This window comes from Plectropomus leopardus, chromosome 20 (genome assembly GCF_026936395.1).
Source record: "Plectropomus leopardus strain MGB_pleo_1.0 chromosome 20, ASM2693639v1, whole genome shotgun sequence".
Lineage (NCBI taxonomy): Eukaryota > Metazoa > Chordata > Actinopteri > Perciformes > Serranidae > Plectropomus > Plectropomus leopardus.
In genome coordinates this window covers 29,679,342-29,696,841 of record NC_142195.1, presented here as the reverse complement: position 1 = coordinate 29,696,841, position 17,500 = coordinate 29,679,342, and the positions used below count along the sequence as shown (strand labels likewise).

General features: G+C 36.7%; 3 protein-coding genes and 1 long non-coding RNA gene across 6 annotated transcripts in view; 2 read left to right on the top strand and 2 right to left on the bottom strand.

The window, feature by feature from the left end:
* Positions 1–629, bottom strand: part of LOC121959946 (alpha-2B adrenergic receptor) — an 11,019-nt gene extending 10,390 nt beyond the window's left edge. The window contains exon 1 of the mRNA XM_042509502.2: positions 1–629. This exon is cut by the window's left edge and continues 327 nt beyond it. The gene's annotated coding sequence lies outside the window, so the exon portion shown is untranslated.
* Positions 1–6,492, top strand: part of LOC148186243 (uncharacterized) — a 67,612-nt gene extending 61,120 nt beyond the window's left edge. For both annotated transcript variants that reach the window (XR_015775228.1, XR_015775227.1), the window contains 2 exons: positions 2,929–3,013; positions 6,359–6,492. This is a non-coding gene — a long non-coding RNA (uncharacterized LOC148186243). The remainder of the gene's footprint in view (positions 1–2,928; positions 3,014–6,358) is intronic.
* Positions 6,279–11,354, bottom strand: LOC121960124 (low choriolytic enzyme). 2 transcript variants are annotated; one of them, XM_088071318.1, is made up of 10 exons: positions 11,211–11,354; positions 10,896–10,928; positions 10,745–10,801; positions 10,520–10,569; positions 9,568–9,637; positions 8,992–9,106; positions 7,970–8,142; positions 7,246–7,327; positions 7,049–7,170; positions 6,279–6,523 (listed from the first exon to the last, which is right to left on the bottom strand). In XM_088071318.1, exons 1-10 carry the CDS (start codon positions 11,254–11,256, stop codon positions 6,330–6,332), a joined length of 942 nt encoding a protein of 313 aa, XP_087927444.1. In that variant the 5' UTR covers positions 11,257–11,354; the 3' UTR covers positions 6,279–6,329. The 2 variants fall into 2 exon arrangements, with proteins under 2 accessions (XP_087927444.1, XP_087927443.1); XM_088071317.1 differs by having other exon boundaries at positions 10,745–10,804; positions 11,211–11,352.
* Positions 11,355–12,106: 752 nt separating this feature from the next.
* Positions 12,107–17,500, top strand: part of zcchc9 (zinc finger, CCHC domain containing 9) — a 5,605-nt gene continuing 211 nt past the window's right edge. The window contains exons 1-6 of the mRNA XM_042509524.2: positions 12,107–12,248; positions 13,954–14,356; positions 14,902–15,052; positions 15,139–15,231; positions 15,332–15,400; positions 16,455–17,500. The exon at positions 16,455–17,500 is cut by the window's right edge and continues 211 nt beyond it. Of these exons, the coding sequence (XP_042365458.1) occupies positions 13,967–14,356; positions 14,902–15,052; positions 15,139–15,231; positions 15,332–15,400; positions 16,455–16,567 (816 nt within the window). The 5' untranslated portion in view covers positions 12,107–12,248; positions 13,954–13,966 and the 3' untranslated portion in view covers positions 16,568–17,500. The remainder of the gene's footprint in view (positions 12,249–13,953; positions 14,357–14,901; positions 15,053–15,138; positions 15,232–15,331; positions 15,401–16,454) is intronic.

Here is a 17,500-nt window from a genome sequence, read left to right as displayed (position 1 = left end):
GGGAGGTGGCGTCAGACCGGCCGCTCTCACGGGGAGACGATGAGGAGGAGCTGAGGCGGATGTTACCGGATGAACGAGGACGCGCTTTTTTTTTACGCGCAAACTGTCCGCAGCCCTGCGGAGCGCCTCACGCTCACTCTGTTAACCCTTTGAAACCAGTGCTTTCTTTCAAAAAAATGAGAGGAAGAAGACCAAAAAAATAATAAAGTCTTGAGATTAATTGGCAAGAAATTTGTAAAAAGTTACAAGGAGATTTGCCTAACAGAAAATAAGCAAAAATAGAAAAGGAAGAGATTTTCTATGTTTTTATTTTTATGTATGGATAATTAAAGGGATTAAATATAAGATATTAGAAAAAAGTTACAGGAAAATTAGCAAAAATAAAAAAGGAAAGAAAATCGATATTACATGTTTTTATTTTTCTGTGTGTGGTTAATTAAATTAATTATTAAAATAGCATTCTGGACATTTTTATGTCATTTTTTATATGTAATATATCTGTGTAATATATCTTAGGCAAACTGGTTTAATTTCTTGCAAAAACACAGGAAACGTGGGGAAAAAAGGCTTTTAGTATCTGACTAAAGGTGACAGTGGCCCATGATTATGATGATGATTGTTATTGACTATTTTATCAATACATTTACATTTTTTCTCTTTTTCTGCTAAATTTCAGCTAATTTTCTTGTAGCTCGTAACATGTGACTTTTTCCAGTGTTTTTTTTTTTAAGAAATTCATGCAATTTACTCAAGTCTCAACGGGTTAATTAGCTAATAAATTATTATTATTATTAATGTTTTTTGTAACTTTTTTACTAATTTTTTGTTCATTTCTGGGCAATGTCGTGAAGCTGCATGTTGCCTTCTCATGTTTTTGAAAATTTTTTTTACTTGTAATAGTTTTACTTGTAAGTTTTACTTGTAATAACATTTTCACAATTCACTTTTATCTTTTTTTATCTGAATACTTTCCCACGACAGACTGTGTGTGAGTGTGTGTGTGTGTGTGTGTGTGAGTGTGTGTGTGTGTGTGTGTGTGTGTGTGTGTGTGTGTGTGTGTGTGTGTGTGTTTGTGTGTGTGTGTGTGTGTGTGTGTGTGTGTGTGTGTGTGTGTGTGTGTGTGTGTGTGAGAGAGAGAGAGAGAAACTGCAGCCTGCGGAGAGCCCCTTGGTTTAAACCACGAAGATTCCAGATAAACGAGAAGGAAACAAAGATGGTGTCGTCTCTTAAAAACAACACATTCAGATCTCTGTGGTCGACGTTTCGCAGTACAATCGTTCCTCTTTCTTTTCTAAGGAAATGACGGCAGATAGAAAGAAAAAGATGTTGATTTCATCGTGTTGCTTCTTAGTTTGTTTGTTTAAGGCGTTGTCATGTTAGGTAAATTATGTAATAATTCTGTTTTATTTCATTTTACTTATCCTGGGTTTTTTTTACATTTCTAACTTTCAACTAATTTTCTTGTAACTCGTAACTTGTGACTTGTTCCCGTCTTTTTTAAAGAAATCAGGCCAAAAGACTATTTTCTGCATGTCTTAAGTTTGTTTTTGTTTCTTTTGTTTTATTTTATTAACCCTATTGTGTGGTTTTTGGTTGTTGTTTTTTTTAAACATTGTTTCTTTTCTTTTTCTGCTAAATTTCAGCTAATTTTGTTGTAGCTTTTTCCTGTATTTTTGAAAGAAATTCAGCCAATTTCCTCAGGTTTCAAATGGTTAATTAACTAAAAAAAATACATTTTGATTTTAATTACTGAGATAGGCTAATTAAAACTGGATTGATGTTGATATTCATGTTAAGTTAATGAGAACTTGTCGGGTGATCACACACCGTGAGCTCACAGCAGATTTTAACCCCCTGTAGTCTGTATTTTCTGGGGACACTGAGCCCATAATAAATCTCTTCAGAGGAGATAAATCCTTCCCCCTCTGGCTCTGGCTGCCGTCACAGGCTGCAGAAACCCTAAAATAACCTCAGATCACACCTGCTCACCTGCCTCACTCTTCCTCTTCATCTCCATGTGTGTTTTAGTAAGTTGGGCGCGTTTGACCAAATGATTTCCTTTAATTACTCTCCTCGCACGCTGTGATTAAAAGACGATTAGCAGCTGTTTGTGATTCAGGTCCTCTGAAACGTCTGATCTCTGGACTCATTTGCAGCGTTTTTAACAGGGCTGGCGGCAGGCTGAATATCTGATATAATGCCATGGAAATGTATGCATGTCAGGAGCTGCTCTGTGGGCGGATTCCTGCAGGAGACACAAGATTAATGTTCGGGGAGCTGCTGCAGAGAATTTGGGGATTTTTCGTGACAGCTGATGATCAGTTATGAAAATCTGAATTCATCGTGGCCGCTCTCTGGAAGTTTTGTTTGTGTCTGTAGCTGTTGAAGTTTAACTGACGTCAGAGAAACATCAGAGGCTCAGTTTCTCAGATGATGTGATCTTCTCTTTGCTTCAATGGGACAGTGGTGCTCAATTTGTGTTAGGTAAGGTGTCAAAGTGCAAAGAAACAGCACAAAATAGAGCTTGTTGATCAAAAAAGAGCCAGAGGAGGATCCCCCACAGCCCTGACAGAGGCCCTAGATAAGACACTAATGTCCTAAAACACCAGAAATGTCCTAAATGTGCTAAAATCCTAGACCTATCCTAAACTCCCCCAAATTCCTAATATCCTAATAAAATATCCTAATAGCTGAGGATTATACTAAAATCCTGTAAATGTCCTAAAATCCTATAAATGTCCTAAAATCTTAGACATGTCCTTAAATCCAAGAAATATCCTAAAATCTTAGAAACCCTCTTAAAATCGTGGAATCGTCCTTAAATCTTATAAATCCTAGAAGTGTCTTAAAATCCACGAAACATCTCAATTTTTAGAGATGTCCTAAAATCCTCAAAGCATCCTAAAATCTTCTTTCTGTGTTTCTCAGGTCCACTTGGAGAGGAAGAGACCTCTGTGGAAAATTCACCTCCCGCTAAAAACCTCCTGCATGTCTTAAGTCATCAGGAAAAAAGGTGAGCGCACATTAGCAGGTACTTGTTCAGCAGCCTGTCTCCGACATACCAAACAGCATCTGAGAAACACTGATTTTTAACCTGAAACGTCTTCATTGAGTGTTTTTCCTGGTTTAAATCAGCTGGTCTGTGTGTTTTTGAGAGGAAGAGGCCTCTGTGGATCATTCGGCTCCCGTTAAAAACCTCCTGAACAATAAACACTGAAGGAAATCTAACCAGGAGAAGCTTCAGCGGGTTGAAATCTGTAATCCTCACTGCTAGACACCACTAAATCCCCCTAAATCCCTCAGACTGATCCTTTAATCATTTAAAATCTGAGCAAATTGGGTCAATTTCTTTAAAAAAAAAAAATCACAGAAACAAGGTGACAAACAACTAAACAAGATATGGCCCAAAATTTAGCAAGATATATATATAAAAAAAATTATATATATATATATATATATATATATATATAAGAAAATTATCTGAAAATACGCACAAAAAGGGGTAAAAAAAAATACAGTAAAAAATCTGCATTTATGTATGTATATAAATTATTAATTTATTTTATTTAAAAGGGACCATGTCTATTTCAAAACATGAATGTTACCATTTCATGCAGATTATAGCTAATTTTGTTATTATAAAAATTCTGAATGTAGTTTTCTAGATAATTTCAACTACTTTTCTCGTCATTTTTTGTAGTCTTTTACCCTGTTTTTTTTTTGGTTGTTGTTGTAATTTGCAGGACATTTCTTGCCAAATTGCTCATTATCTTTTCTCCCATGTTTCTGAAATAAATTGCAGTAATTATGTTGGATTTTCGAGGTTTAAATGCTTGTAAAAGGCTTCTGATAACAGCATGAAAAAACTGAAGTCGATCCAGATGTCAAAGGGTTAAAACACAGACTTTAAATGTGCGAGTGTTTGTGCATTTAACAAGTCTCATTCTGTGAATCCTCACATGCAAAATATTTCAGCTATTCATAGCTCATATTTTCACCAAATGACGCAGCAGAAAGTTCTTAGAGACTCAGTTACAGCAAAATATTTTACATTCAAATTTTCCCCGTTTCCAAAACAACGTTTTACATACTGCATCGGATGACCTCACATGACCTGATTGCATGGCGTGCAGGCGGCGTGCAGACGGCGTGCAGACGGCATGCAGACGGCATGCAGACTGAATCCGGCTGTTTTCTGAGCTGCTGATGCACGCAGGAGCTGCGGGTGAAAAACATAAAATGACTTTTGTGTTTGTGGTTAAAAAAAACTGCAGAAAGAGAAAAAAACCTAAAGGCATTTTGATTTCTTGCACTAACTGGCAGTTTGAAGGATTTCTTACATATTTTATCACTTTTTATCTTGTGATGGGCGGATTTGAGCTGATGGGCTCTTGGGCACAAACGTGCTATCGGCCCCACCTCAAAGGAGCAACACACACATTGTGTCAGTTTTGCTTCTTTTCATACATTATGTTTTTTGATTGTCCGTCTGTCACATTCGCATTAGCGCAATATCTCAAGATTTCAAATTTGGCACAAACGTCCACTTTGACTGAACGATGAACTGATGAGTTTGTGGTGGTCAAAGGTCACTGTGACCTTGCGTGCATTGCATTCTTGTTAACCTTCAGGGAATTTCTTCAAATTTGACACAAATGTCCGCTTATAGTCTAGGATGAAGTGATCACAATTTGGTGGTCATAGGTCAGAGGTCAAGGTCACTGTAACCATTTTCATCATAGTCTTGTGGATGTGGTATCTCAAGAACACCTTCAGGGACTGTCTTAAAATTTGGCACAAACGTTTGCTTGGACTCAGTGATGAACTAATTACATTTTTGTGGCCAAAGGTCAAGGTCACTGTGACCTGTTGTGGTGAACAACTCTCAAGAATACCTTCGGGGATTTTTTTCAAATTTGGCACAAACGTCCACTTGGACTCAAGGATGAAATTATTTGGCAAAACTCCTGATGTTAAGTATTATTTTTATTGCTGTCCTTATATATATATATATATATTTTTTAAAATTTATTTTAACAACATTTTAAATATTTTGATTGTTTTTTTTTTTCTAATTTCTTGTTCTTTCAAAAATTTCTTGCTAATTTTGGGGTCATTTTTTTGGTTGCTCATTGCCTTTTTTTTAACAAGCAAATTTGCTCAGTTTGCTTTAAATACTGAATCCTTCACTTCTCCCTCAGTCCGTTTTTACTTTAGTCGCAAAAGTTGTAAATGTTTTTTTTTTTTTTGCTCATAAACACCTTCACTGTCGGGGAAGGTTTCTATCCGCTGCTCTCCCGTAATCTCAGCTCCCTGCCAAATATTTATCTCCCGCTCAGGTTATTGTCATGCGGGTCGGCCGCTCTGACATTTACACCTGACACATAATATCAAACAGTGAAGCCAAGAGAACCATTACTGTCAAATCACTCTGACAGAATGAGGACAGAAACTTACACAAACTGTAGTTTGAGCCTGAGACGTTTCTCTCTGCAGCTCCACTTTCTGCTCACACACTCGGCTGCTTTAATGACGCAGGACGGACGAGGAGGATTTATCATAACCAGCTCGGTGAGAAATGTCCCGCAAATCACATGAAATTATTAAAAGGTGATGAGAAAATGACATAAAATGAGCTTAAAAAAAACATTGGGAAAAAAATCCAGAAAATTATATTTATAATTATAATAATTTTACATCTAAAATTGATACAGAAAAAATAAAATATAATCATTTTTTTTAAATACTTTTTTTTTTTTATTTTCAGCCCTTTTATTGTTTATTTATTTACTTGTTTTCAGGTACATTTTACATTTTGGGGAACTTTTTTTTCACAATTTTATGTTTCATTTTGGGTCAAGTCTTGTTAAGTTGCATATTTGGGTAAAGTATTAGTAACATTCTTGAGTAAATGTGCCTCAGCTGCTCACAGTATATTTTTCCATATAGAGGAAAATAAGAAAAAAAATTTAAAATATTATCGAATACTTTTTTGTAACAGAATGGTTCTCTATGATTTCTTTTTAATTTTATTTAATTTTATTTGTTTCATGATGCACAAATATCTACAGAGCTGCTGAGAAGGTTTCTGTAAAAAGGTGAAATACTTTCACTGCATTATTTACGCTGTTAGGAAAATTTGGTTTTCAGGACACGATCATTTTGTTATAGATAAAAAAGCACAGATGTTTTGAGAGCCCGGAGGTCTGGCAGGCATGTGCTCTTCAAAAATGTAAAAATGACCACGTTTCCTTCAGTGACAGCAGTGAGGACAGGTGTGGGATGCATTTTTGGGTTTTATTCATGATAAACGTCAGTCGGAGCTGAGTCTAAGTGTCGGTGTGTCCTCTGGTGGCAGCGTCCCGGAGCTGCAGGGAGACGGACGGAGACGCAGGAGCAGACGTGACCTGACCTCGGTGTGCGGACGCCTCGTCCTGGAACAAAGGCGTGTTGATATCCTCCTCTTTCTTCACTTCACTGCTTTTTTTCTCTTCCTTCTCCTCCGTCTCTGGTTTCGGGGCGTCTGGTGAAGAAAGGAGAGTAAGGCGTCATGTTAGACGGCATGTAGAGTTTTCCAGGCCTGGCAAAGCTTTGCAAAACTTAAATATACCCTTCAAATTTTGGAAAAGTCAAAATTACTTAATAACCAAATGTAAAAAAAAAACAAAAAAAAAAAACGAATTTAAGAGAATTTAAGAAAAAATAAATCAGCCAAAATGTTGAACTTGTTAGGTTGGAGGGCATGTTTTCAGCAGTAAAATAAATACAAACTCCCTCCTTTCTCATAAATAACTAACATTCCCTTAAATGTATTGAAATATTCTGTTATAATCCTGTTCTGAAAGAATTATTTTTTTTAAATTAATATATATTTTAAAAAAGCCATCATGTGGTAATGAGACAGAACTAATGAGAAGTACAGACAGTCATTTCAGAGAAGGAATAGCCTTAAAAATCTGCTTCAAAGTCCTGGAAATGTCCTTGAAATGGTTTGGTAAAAATGTAAATGAACCCTGTTTAACACTTGAAAATGTGCGTAGAAACAAACCACAGCTGTAGAGACGGCGAACTCTCTGGACGTCCGTCTCGGTCATTCTGTCTCTCTGTCCCATCCCCTTCACATCGCTTTTGGCCACGATGGTGGGCAGACCGTTCGCGGAAAAGAAGCCGCTGAAACAGCAAGAAAAGAAATTAAAATATAACTTTCAAAGAGCCAAAAAAAGACAGACGTTTCTGACCCGTTACCTTCCGTAGTGCATGATCGATTTGACGTCATAACGAAGGTCGAAGGTTTGACCTTGTTGCTTTTGGAAGTTTCTCTCCATCCCTGAAACACAGGTGCGTTATTTCATGCAGAGACGAAAAACAGAAAAATGTTGCTTTGTACATTTCTGCCGTTGTTTTTACAGACTTATCGTTGTTTTCTTAAAAAATTTAAAAAGCTGATTTTTTCCCTTTTAAAAAAACACAAAAAAATAAAGAGAAAAATGGTTAAAAAAATTTGTAATTTAAAACAAAAGAAAGAGATCAAATTTTATTTTTTTTTTAAAAATGTTAAACTTAAAAGTATTTTTAAAAGAAAAAAAATCACCGACAATTTTTTAAAAAAAGGGGCAAAAATATTTGCCTGGATAGTTACCAAACGTGATCGTTCTTAGAGTTATCAGTGTGTTTCGTTGTTTTTTTTTTTTTACCAGGACACTGAAAGCTTCTGCAGCCGTTATCGTGCCACCAAAACTGTATTTACAGTCAAAAAATGCTTTTTTTACTAACCATAACCAACATAACCACGCGTTAACCTCAGCGCTGTTGAAACATGACGCTTCAGTGCGTCCGCCGCATGTTAACGTACAAACGTATCCGTGTCCGCAGAAACGTACAACACAAAACGTGTTTCCTGCAGACGAACGCCATCGTCACAGCTGGTTGTTGGTTCTCTGATGTTTGAGGGATTTTTTAAAAACGTTACCGTCCATGATGTTGTGTTGCAGGATGGAGACGTGCTGCTCGCGGTCCGTCCTCGTGTGTTCGTGGTGGAAACCCAACGCGTGAAGGATCTCGTGGACGATGTTTCCCACCCTGCACGGGGGCCCGATGAACATGGGCTGCTCGCCGCCGATGAAGCCCACGTACGACGCACAGCTACAGTACGACATCAGACAAAGATACGGTTTTATGTGACATTAAAGAAATTCATTTAGAGCTCAACCACCATCTCTGATATTTAATTTAACATCCAGCAACCAAAATGTAATGGCAGGACGTCAATTTAAAGTAGAGCACTGACAACAGATGACGTTGATATTTTGTTGGTTTTAAGCTGCATCGTTAAAATGCAAACATCTAATAAAATGACATTTACATGGAAAGTGTAAAGAACGAAACACAACATCTGCAAGGCGTCATTCTTTGGTCGGCCCATCGGTTTGGAAGAAATGTTAAAAGAAAAACCAAAAAAATTTGTGAAAAAGATTTTTAAAAAAAAACTTTTTTTTAAAAAAAAAACAAAAAAAAAACAAATTAATTTAATTAAAGGAAAAATAGCCAAATATTATTTATAAATCTGTAAAAGTATTTTAATTGCCAAAAGTTTTTTTTTTATAAATCACAAAACGGTTTTAAAAGGGTAAAAGAAAAAAAAGTCACCAAAAATTTTTAAAAGTCCAAAAATTTAAAAAAAATAATCATCCAAAATTAAGAAAAATATTATAAAGTTGTTTTTTTTAAAAAAAAAAAAAACCAAAAATTTCGAAAGAAAAAAAAATCGAGAAATTTGAAGAAAAAATAAAAAGACAGTCTACATTCAAAAATAATTATAAAAAAAATAAAAATATGCTCCCCAAACCCGCAGGATCATGGATTTGGACAGCATGTTTTCTTAGAGAAAATGTTGGTGATTTCTTTTTCCTTCAGGGGGTCTAAACCCGAAACCCCAAACGTCCTCAAATCCTAGAAACGCCCCTGATGTTAATGTCTCTGCGTCCTTTGTACCCCTTGCTGTTGACGAACAGCAGGTAGTTGGTCTCAGAGGTTCTCGTGTGGAAGGACACACACGTGTGTTCAGACACCATCGACATCGCAGACACGATGTCGTCCGTCCGGCTCTCTGAAAAACACATCAGCGGGAAAATTTAAGATCTTTTTTCCTGCTTTATTGAGCAAAAGATTCATAAAAAATAAGTCAGACAAACAAGACATGAGAGCACTTTAAAAAAATGACAAAAAAATAAACAACATCAATACATAAGCCAATTAAAATATTTAAAATGTTGTTGAAATAAATTTTAAAAAACGTATATATACGGACAGTAATAAAAAATAATACATATTCACATTACAGCAGGAGTTTTGCCAAATAAGTTTTTCTAATAATCTAAAAATGTGATGCTTTTTTTGTTATTAATGAGATTCAGAGAGGAAAGGGTTGAATTTAACTGAATCAAAAAAAAATATTAAAAGAGGAGTTTGAGCCTAAAATGTTTTTGCTTGTGAATAAAGAGTTTCCTCGTTAAAATAAAAAAATTAAAGATTGCTGTGAGTGGAAACGTGATCAGTGACCTCTGTTACCTAAGTCTGAGCTGATGACGTACGGGATCTCTGGCGTCGGCCACGTGCTCTCCACGGCGTTCCTGTCTGTCTGCAGAGTCACACGAGAAATTCACTCCGTGCAGAATTTAAGGCTCCGCCGACCAAAACAGTCAGGTCACAAACCACGAAACTAAAAACAGAACAAAAAATCTTTCCACTCTTTAAAGTCATTTAACCCTTTGAAAACGGTCCTGATTTGTCTCAAGAACAAAAGGAGGCAGAGAGCAAGAAATGACCCCAAAAAATTTTAAAGAAATTAGTGAAAATTACAAGAAAATTTCCTGAAAATTAAAAAAACATAAAAGTTATAAAGAAAATATTAACAGACAAAAGAAAATTATCTCAGAAAAATAATAAAAAAGCTGGAGTGGCATGATGGGAAACATTGGATCTAAAATTGAGATCTTTCGTCTGCTGCTGCTTTAATTAATTATTTTTTTCGTGCAATAATAAATTGCAGCTGTTTCTTTAACCCTTTGAAACCTGCATTACTTTTCTTGTGCTGCTTTCAGTAATCGTAGGTATAGATAAGCTTGAACTTTTTGAAATTCTTTCAAAAACATGAGAAAAAAGGCATTAACGTGGTGAGAAATGTTCCACCAATTGCAAGAAATTAGTAGATTTAGATTTCTTTTTTAAAGCTAGCGAAAATGTCTCAGGAACAAAGAAAAAAATATGGAAAATTATTATAACTGACTATATTTATTTTGGTCACTTTCATTTTGTTTTCTTTTTTTTCCACTAAGTTGAGTTTCTTGTTTGTTTTTTAAATTAATTTTCAGTTAATTTTTACTAATTTCTTGCCTTTTATAAGTATTTTTTTCTTTCATTGATCATTTGCGTCTTCTTGTGTTTTTGAAGGAAATCAAATCAATTTTCTCAGGTTTCAAAAGCGATTAGAACAAATGTGAAAATAAAAAGTGTCACTGACGTTCAGCATCATGTCTCCCTGCAGCAGCGCAGAGTTTCGGTTCATCAGCTCTGTCAGCACGAGATAACAAACAAACAAACAAACAAACAAACAAACAAACAAACAAACAAACAAACAAACAAACAAACAAACAAACAAACAAACAAACAAACAAGCAAACAAACAAACATGATTACAGGTTTTACTTGTTTGTTTTCCTTCCGCCTGCAAATATTAAACACTGACCTTCTAAAGTCTCGGGGTTTGACTCCATGTAGATCAACGCTCTGGTGAACCAGTCCTCTGCTAAAAAAACACATTTATACTTTAAAAAATCCTGCAAAAATCTAAATATAAATACATATTTATAAAATGATCCATTCGGACCAAACTGTACCTTTTTTGGCTTCCCGTAGAGGACTGGAGACGACTGAAAAAACAAAAGCCGGCGTGAGAATTATACATGAAAATGTATTTAATTTAAATTATATCTGCTCGAATGTGAATCACAAAGAAATATTTTGTACTTTTTACATGAAACGGTTGCTGTTTTTTATTTTATGTTTTATGTTCTCAGTGCACGTCTTCTACATATTTTGTGTCTTTTATGTATTTTATGGGGAAACTGAAGGTAAATTTCCACATTTGTGGACAATAAAGTTAGAAATGTGCTTTTTTCAGGAGAGTCAAATCAAACGTGCAGATTTCTTACCGTCTTTAGAGGTTTGGAGCAGCAGGAGAGCAGCGAGGAGCAGCATGTTTTCACACACAAACACAAACACACACACACACACACACACAAACACACACACACACAGACTGATGCTTTTCACTCATCAGGCTCATTAAGTCAAATCACCTGTGAGCTCTTTTCTCCTGCATGTGGAGCTGAAATCACCTCCTGACACTTTACTTTTTGTAGAAAATGATTTATTATTAGGATTAAAATATATATAAAATACACTGAACAGACCCAAGTTATTCTTGTTGTAAGCTGCATTTTCACAGTTACCGTAAGATTTTAATTCCCTTTTTTTTGAATAATATAAAATTCCCAAAAGTTATTTCAGGCTCTGAAAAAGTCTTAAAATATCTTAAATTTAATTTTCTGAATATTAAACAAATGTAAATAAGAAAAAGTAAATACTTGTCTTGAATGTGAATTTTGGAGGTCTTTATTGCTGTAATCATTTTAATCTAATTTAATCTATTCATTTTTAAGATTTATTTATATTGAAGTGAGTTGAGCTCTTCTGTATGAAAATCCAACATTTCTGATGTCACAAACCTTATAATAATAATAACAATAATAATAATAATAATAATAATAATAATAAATAGTATTATTATTATATATAATAATAATTAGAATAATTCTTCTTATTATTATTATTAGTAGTAGTAGTAGTTGTTGTTGTTGTTGTAATTGTAGCAGTAGTAGTAGTAGTAGTAGTACTAGTAGTAGTAGTAGTAGTTGTAATTATAGTAGCAGTAGTAGCAGTAGTAGTAGTAGTAGTAGTAGTAGTTGTAATTATAGTAGCAGTAGTAGCAGTAGTAGTAGTAGTAGTAGTAGTAGTAGTAGTAGTGACAGAAAAGTGTAATAAATGCAGTACATGCTTCGGTGCAGCACGAGGCGCTCTCTGGTGGTTTGCGGTCCTCCAAACACGAAGAAGAGGACTGTTTTTTGACCGTAGAAGAAGACTGGGCTCCTCCAGGAAGAAAACAAACACATGTCTGAAAGTCTCTGACGGTAAAGTCGTTTTTTGGCTCACACTGACACGTTCAAACGTTGTATTCTGTATGAAAGGTTCACTTCTAACCGCTCTGTCGTGTAAAGTCGCACTTTAGTGAGAAAATCGTCTTCTGCGTTAAAAACAAAGCTAACTCGGTGGTTTAGCTAGCCGAGCTGCTACATGCTAACAAGCTTTTCGTTGTAAAAACCGTCAATAAAGCGACTTAAAGTTTTTTTTTTTAGTCATAGTTTCTCCTAACGACGTTTAAATACGACTTAGATTATTCCTGAATCTCCCTGCTTCATTAATGTGTCATTTTCTTCTTGTAGATGTTTTATTTTGTGCTCATTTTAATAATTGTATATTTTTGGGTAGTTTAATCTACAGTGCATCTTTAATATATGAAACAAAAACCTTTATGTTCTCTGACATTAAAGTCGTACATTTAGGACAAAAAAAAACAATATTTAAAGCAATAAAAATGGATATTCTCTGAGATTATAGTCATAAATTTATTTAAAAAAAAGACAAAAACAAAATTGTTATGTCCTCTAAGATGAAGCTGTACATTTAGGAGAAAAAACAAAACAAAACAACAAAACAAAAACTTGAGTCACACATTAGCAAGAAGAAAAAAAACATTTTTCCAACAATTTCCCAAGAAAAAAATAATTTATAAGGAAAAAAAATCATACATTTACAAACATTTTTTTTTTTGGAAATCATGGAATAAAAACCTCTCAATTTCCAAGATCAGAGGCAAAATATTTTTAAGAAATCTTTGAGATTTAAGTCATAAGTTTAAGAGAAAAAAAGTAAAATATGCAAGAAAAATCCACGAATTTTCTCTGAGATCACAGAGTCATACGTGTTCAAAAACAATCATAAATGTGTTCATTTTAAAAATGTGGATTTTCTGAGATAAAAGTACATTTATCATTTCTGTCCTGTGAGAGCCTCGTGTCTCTGAAAAGCTCAGTTTTCAGCTTTGTGACGATGCTTTTTCCAGCTGATTCGAGAGCGTTTTTAAAGAGTTAGTTTTGCTGAAGCAGGAGGAGAATTTTCTCATCACATAGAAGAAAACTTCATCGTTCAGTTTATCAGAAACATTCAACACGTCTGAGGTGGAGCGGAGGAGAAGAGAGTCGCACAAAATAAAAATACTGATTAACAAAAGCTACTTGAGTAAATTCCACAACTTATTTATTATTATGTCAAATGTGCAGTATAGTTTTAAGGTGCAACAATTCTTGATGTTACTGTATTCACTGCAGTATTTCGACTTTAACCACAGCGTTTCTCTGCCGATTACAAAATGTGCAATATTCTTTAACTCTTGAGTGTCGGACATATTCAGCATGTTGTTAAATTTGTGTATATTGTTATTGCTATTCTTGCTTATGCATATATTGTTGTTACTGTAGCTTTTTGTACACATATTTATGTTCTTATATTTTTTTAAATACTTAAAGTATTTACATACTGTGTCAGCTGCTCTTTTCGTATTTCTGTTTTATGTTCTTATTTGCTGGTGCTCGTGCTTTTTTCTACTTGCTGTAATTCTCTCTGCTGCCGTCAGAGCGACTGTAATGATTTACCTTTGGGGATCAGTCAAGTATTTCTGATTCTAAATGTACTCAGTTACATTTCTAAATGTACTCAGTCACATTTCATCACTGACAGTCGCTGCATTAAAAACACTTTTTCTCTGTGTGGCTTCAGTCTGAGTGCAGACATGACGAGGTGGGCGAGAGCCAACAACGTCCATAAAAACAAGCCGGCTGAGGCCACTCCATGGAGTCAGCTGAGAGGAGGAGGAGGAGCAGGAGGAGCAAGAGGAGGAGCAGGAGGAGGAGCAGCTCCTCACAGGGACCGTCTGAGAGGGACGCAGCCCGGAGGATCAGCTGTGAAAAAACCAAACCGCCCTAAAAAAGAGTACGTCAGCGAGGACGTCAACGGCTTCCTGGAGTTCCTGCAGCAGAGCGGACAGGCGCCGCCCCGGGGGGGGAGAGGGGGGAGGGAGGAGGAGCGGGAGCTGCGGGAGGAGGTGGAGACGGCCCTGAAAAAAGACAGAAGACGAGAGGACAGGAGGATTAAGAGACAGAAGGACAAGAAGAACAACATGGTGAGAGATTTCACTCAAAACACATAACAGATACTGAAGCAGAGCTGGAGTTTATCACAACGTCCCATTCTCATTTTTTACCAAATTATTATTGATTATTAGAAACAGAAGACTTTATTTAAAATGATCATAATTACATATTTAAAACTGTATTGAGGAATTCTTGTTATTGATGAATCAGTGTTATGGGCGCGGTTAACAGCCACCTCTGTGCGTATTGATGGCGCGCAATGACAGTGTTTTGTTCGAGAAAAAAAAGGAGCGAGACAGTTTGGAAAACTGGGCTGTCCGACATGTCCGCGCGCTGGAGCGGGCTGTTTCAGTCGAGGAAAAGTTATGTCGTGATTGATATCGTTATCGTTTTACGGCCCGGACCTATCATGATCCTCCTCCAGAATATAGTGACAGTTTCAGCAAGTATGACACAAAATCATTCTCCGAAAATTTACTAACTTTAAGGACTTGATATTCCCTCTGATGCTCCCGTCCATCCTCTCATCACTCCACTTGTCTCCTCGTCTCTTTGTCTCCTTGTCTCTCTGCAGCTGTGTTTTAACTGCAGGAAGCCGGGTCACGGTCTGGCCGACTGTCCAGAGGCGGACCGAGACGAGGAGATGGGCCGAGGCATCTGTTACCGCTGCGGCTCCACCGAGCACGAAATCCAGAAATGTCGAGCGAAAGTGGACCCGGCTCTGGGTGAGGACAGCGTGGACACTCGTCGCTGTGAGACATTCATATTTAACTGTCCTTTAACAGCGTCCCTCTCTGTGTGTGTCTGTCAGGTGAACACCCGTTCGCAAAGTGCTTCATCTGTGGTCAGACGGGACATTTGTCTCGGAGCTGCCCCGATAATCCCAAAGGACTTTATGCACAAGGTAAAAACAAATGCATCAAATGGTTAATATAGGTGACACCAGTTTATCTGATGGTCCGTGCGTCTGACACCAGTTTATGTGATGGTCCGTGTGTCTGCAGGAGGTTGCTGTCGTGTTTGTGGTTCGGTGGAACATTTTCAGAAGGACTGTCCGGAGCATCAGGCTGCGAGTGAGTCCCTCCGCCTCCGCTCTCACGCTGTTTCCCGTCCTGCAGGCTTCAGAGTGGAGGAGCTCCGTCTCTTCAGAAACAAAAACCCAGAAAAAATAATAATCCAAAAAAATAATCCAAAATCAGGCTTTAAATGGTTCTACGTCACACAGCAGAGGTCACGAATTTGCCGAGTTAGGCGACTGTTAAAACTGTACTCAGAGTCTGTTCAGCTCAACAGGTGATTGAGTTCATAGTTCTGCCACTAATTATTATTATTATTATTAATTTAAATCTGTTTTTTTCTCTGTTAAAAAAAAGTAAAAAAAAGGTGCAGAAGTCCTTTCTCTGTTTTCTCTGGTCACGTCGCACCAGTTTCAAAAGTATTTGATTCTTTCCGCTGCAAAGACATCCTAGTTTTATGAAAAGACCTTCTTCTTCTTCTTTACTGATGCTCTTTAACCACCAAAATAAGCACATATACGCAGGTTTTTTAAACACGGGAACCCCAATAAAAATATGCCATAGACGGCTTTCCCATTGCCAGTAGAGCAGAGCTGTGTACACGGCTCTGCAGCAGACACGTATGCCTTTCAGTGTGTGTGGGTTTGTTTTGCTGGTGTTTCACATTGAAGTTAGTAAACAGTATAAAGCAGCGTGGAGGCCAGAAAAACTTCGGTGACTTCTCGTAACATTTCTCTTCCTGATTCAGTCTCTCTTTCGAACTCGGTGCGGACTAATTTGGGATCGATGTTTCAGTATTTTGTGGTGGTGCATCATTGCGTCTCGCCCGGTTAAGCAGCTAAAATTAGCGCGTTCATCTGGATTCAGCACTCTTTGAATCGGCCAAATTATGGAAGATGAATATTAACAGAATCTGCCGACACAAAAAATAACTAAAAGGTGGTTTTATGTCAAAATTAAATTAAATTATCATGTTGTGACGCTGCTGAGTTTCTGCATAGTTCAGATTTATATATTTCATGTTTATTTCTTTTCATTTCTTTTTCTATAAAAAAAACTTTAAATAAAACTCCTCCACGGAGAGTCTAACCTTTAACTTGTGTGTCTCCAGCTCACTCGGTGACTGTCCCCTGGTTGTCCAACAACATGAGTGCAGACTTTGAGGACGTCCACGTCCCGGTGAAGAAAGTCAAACCCAAACAGACAAAGGTGGTGAAGTTCTGATTCGTGACTGCGACTCTGTTTCTCTCTCTGATGTTTGGACTTACGAGCGCTCACGTTACTGCGGCGAAACGTTTTGTCCGACGCGTCCTGATTCTGTCTGTTTATATTTAAAAAAACTCTAAGTAAAGTCCCGCTTCTGTACATTCACAGCGTTTCTTTGCTCTGCAACACTTTCATTATCAAGATAAAATATTGTTTAAAAAAGATAAACTTTTCCTCTTATTAAAAAAACTCATATCAGTTTCCCAAAACAAAACTTTACTCAAGGTTAATCTTCGTGTGTCTTCTTGATTTTTGTAAAAAAACTTTTATGTTTTTGCTTATTTACAGGTAACTTTTTTGCTGTTCTTTTTTACTAATCTCTTGCTAATTTGGGGCCATTTCTTGTGAAGTTGCTTTTTGCCTTTTCCCCAAGTTTTAGGAAAAAAAGCACATTTGCTGTAATGTGGAGCCTCGTCCACTCGGGGGCGTCACTGACTCAGGCTGAGCTGCTGCAGCGTGAAGGTCGTCCCGCTGTCCTCACACTGATGGACACATGCTGTCCTGCAGGAGGACAGAGGACGCTCTGAGCTGTTACCTGAAACAGCTGGTGTTCAGTTTGCTGTCAGTCAGGGTTAGGGTTAGGGTTAGGGTTAGGGTTAACCATTCGAAGGGACGCGCACACTCGTCTGTATCTGCAGAAAATACCCCTCCTCCTCCTAAGAAGAAGTTTAAAAAAGGTTAAAAAAAAAAAGACCTAAAAATTCGCCTTACAATAAAAACGATACATGTTTTTGAAATCAGACCAGTTTGCTCGGTCCTCACAGGGTCAAAACGTGTGTGAAAGGTGTCTGAACCCGGAGGTAAAACTGGTGTGTGTCCAGGTTTCAAAGGGTTAAGCGAGAAAAGTAATCAGTAATGGAAATAATTATTAATCACAGCCTTAATGAATAA

What these genes read in the sequence shown, in the direction of transcription:
- LOC121960124 (XM_088071317.1), bottom strand. Translation starts at nt 11,256, where the DNA reads ATGCTGCTCCTCGCTGCTCTCCTGCTGCTCCAAACCTCTAAAGACG. An exon ending in GCTCCAAACCTCTAAAGACG is followed by an intron (nt 10,929 to 11,210) that starts GTAAGAAATCTG and finishes TTGTTTTTTCAG; the next exon opens with TCGTCTCCAGTCCTCTACGG. An exon ending in TCTACGGGAAGCCAAAAAAG is followed by an intron (nt 10,805 to 10,895) that starts GTACAGTTTGGT and finishes GTGTTTTTTTAG; the next exon opens with CAGAGGACTGGTTCACCAGA.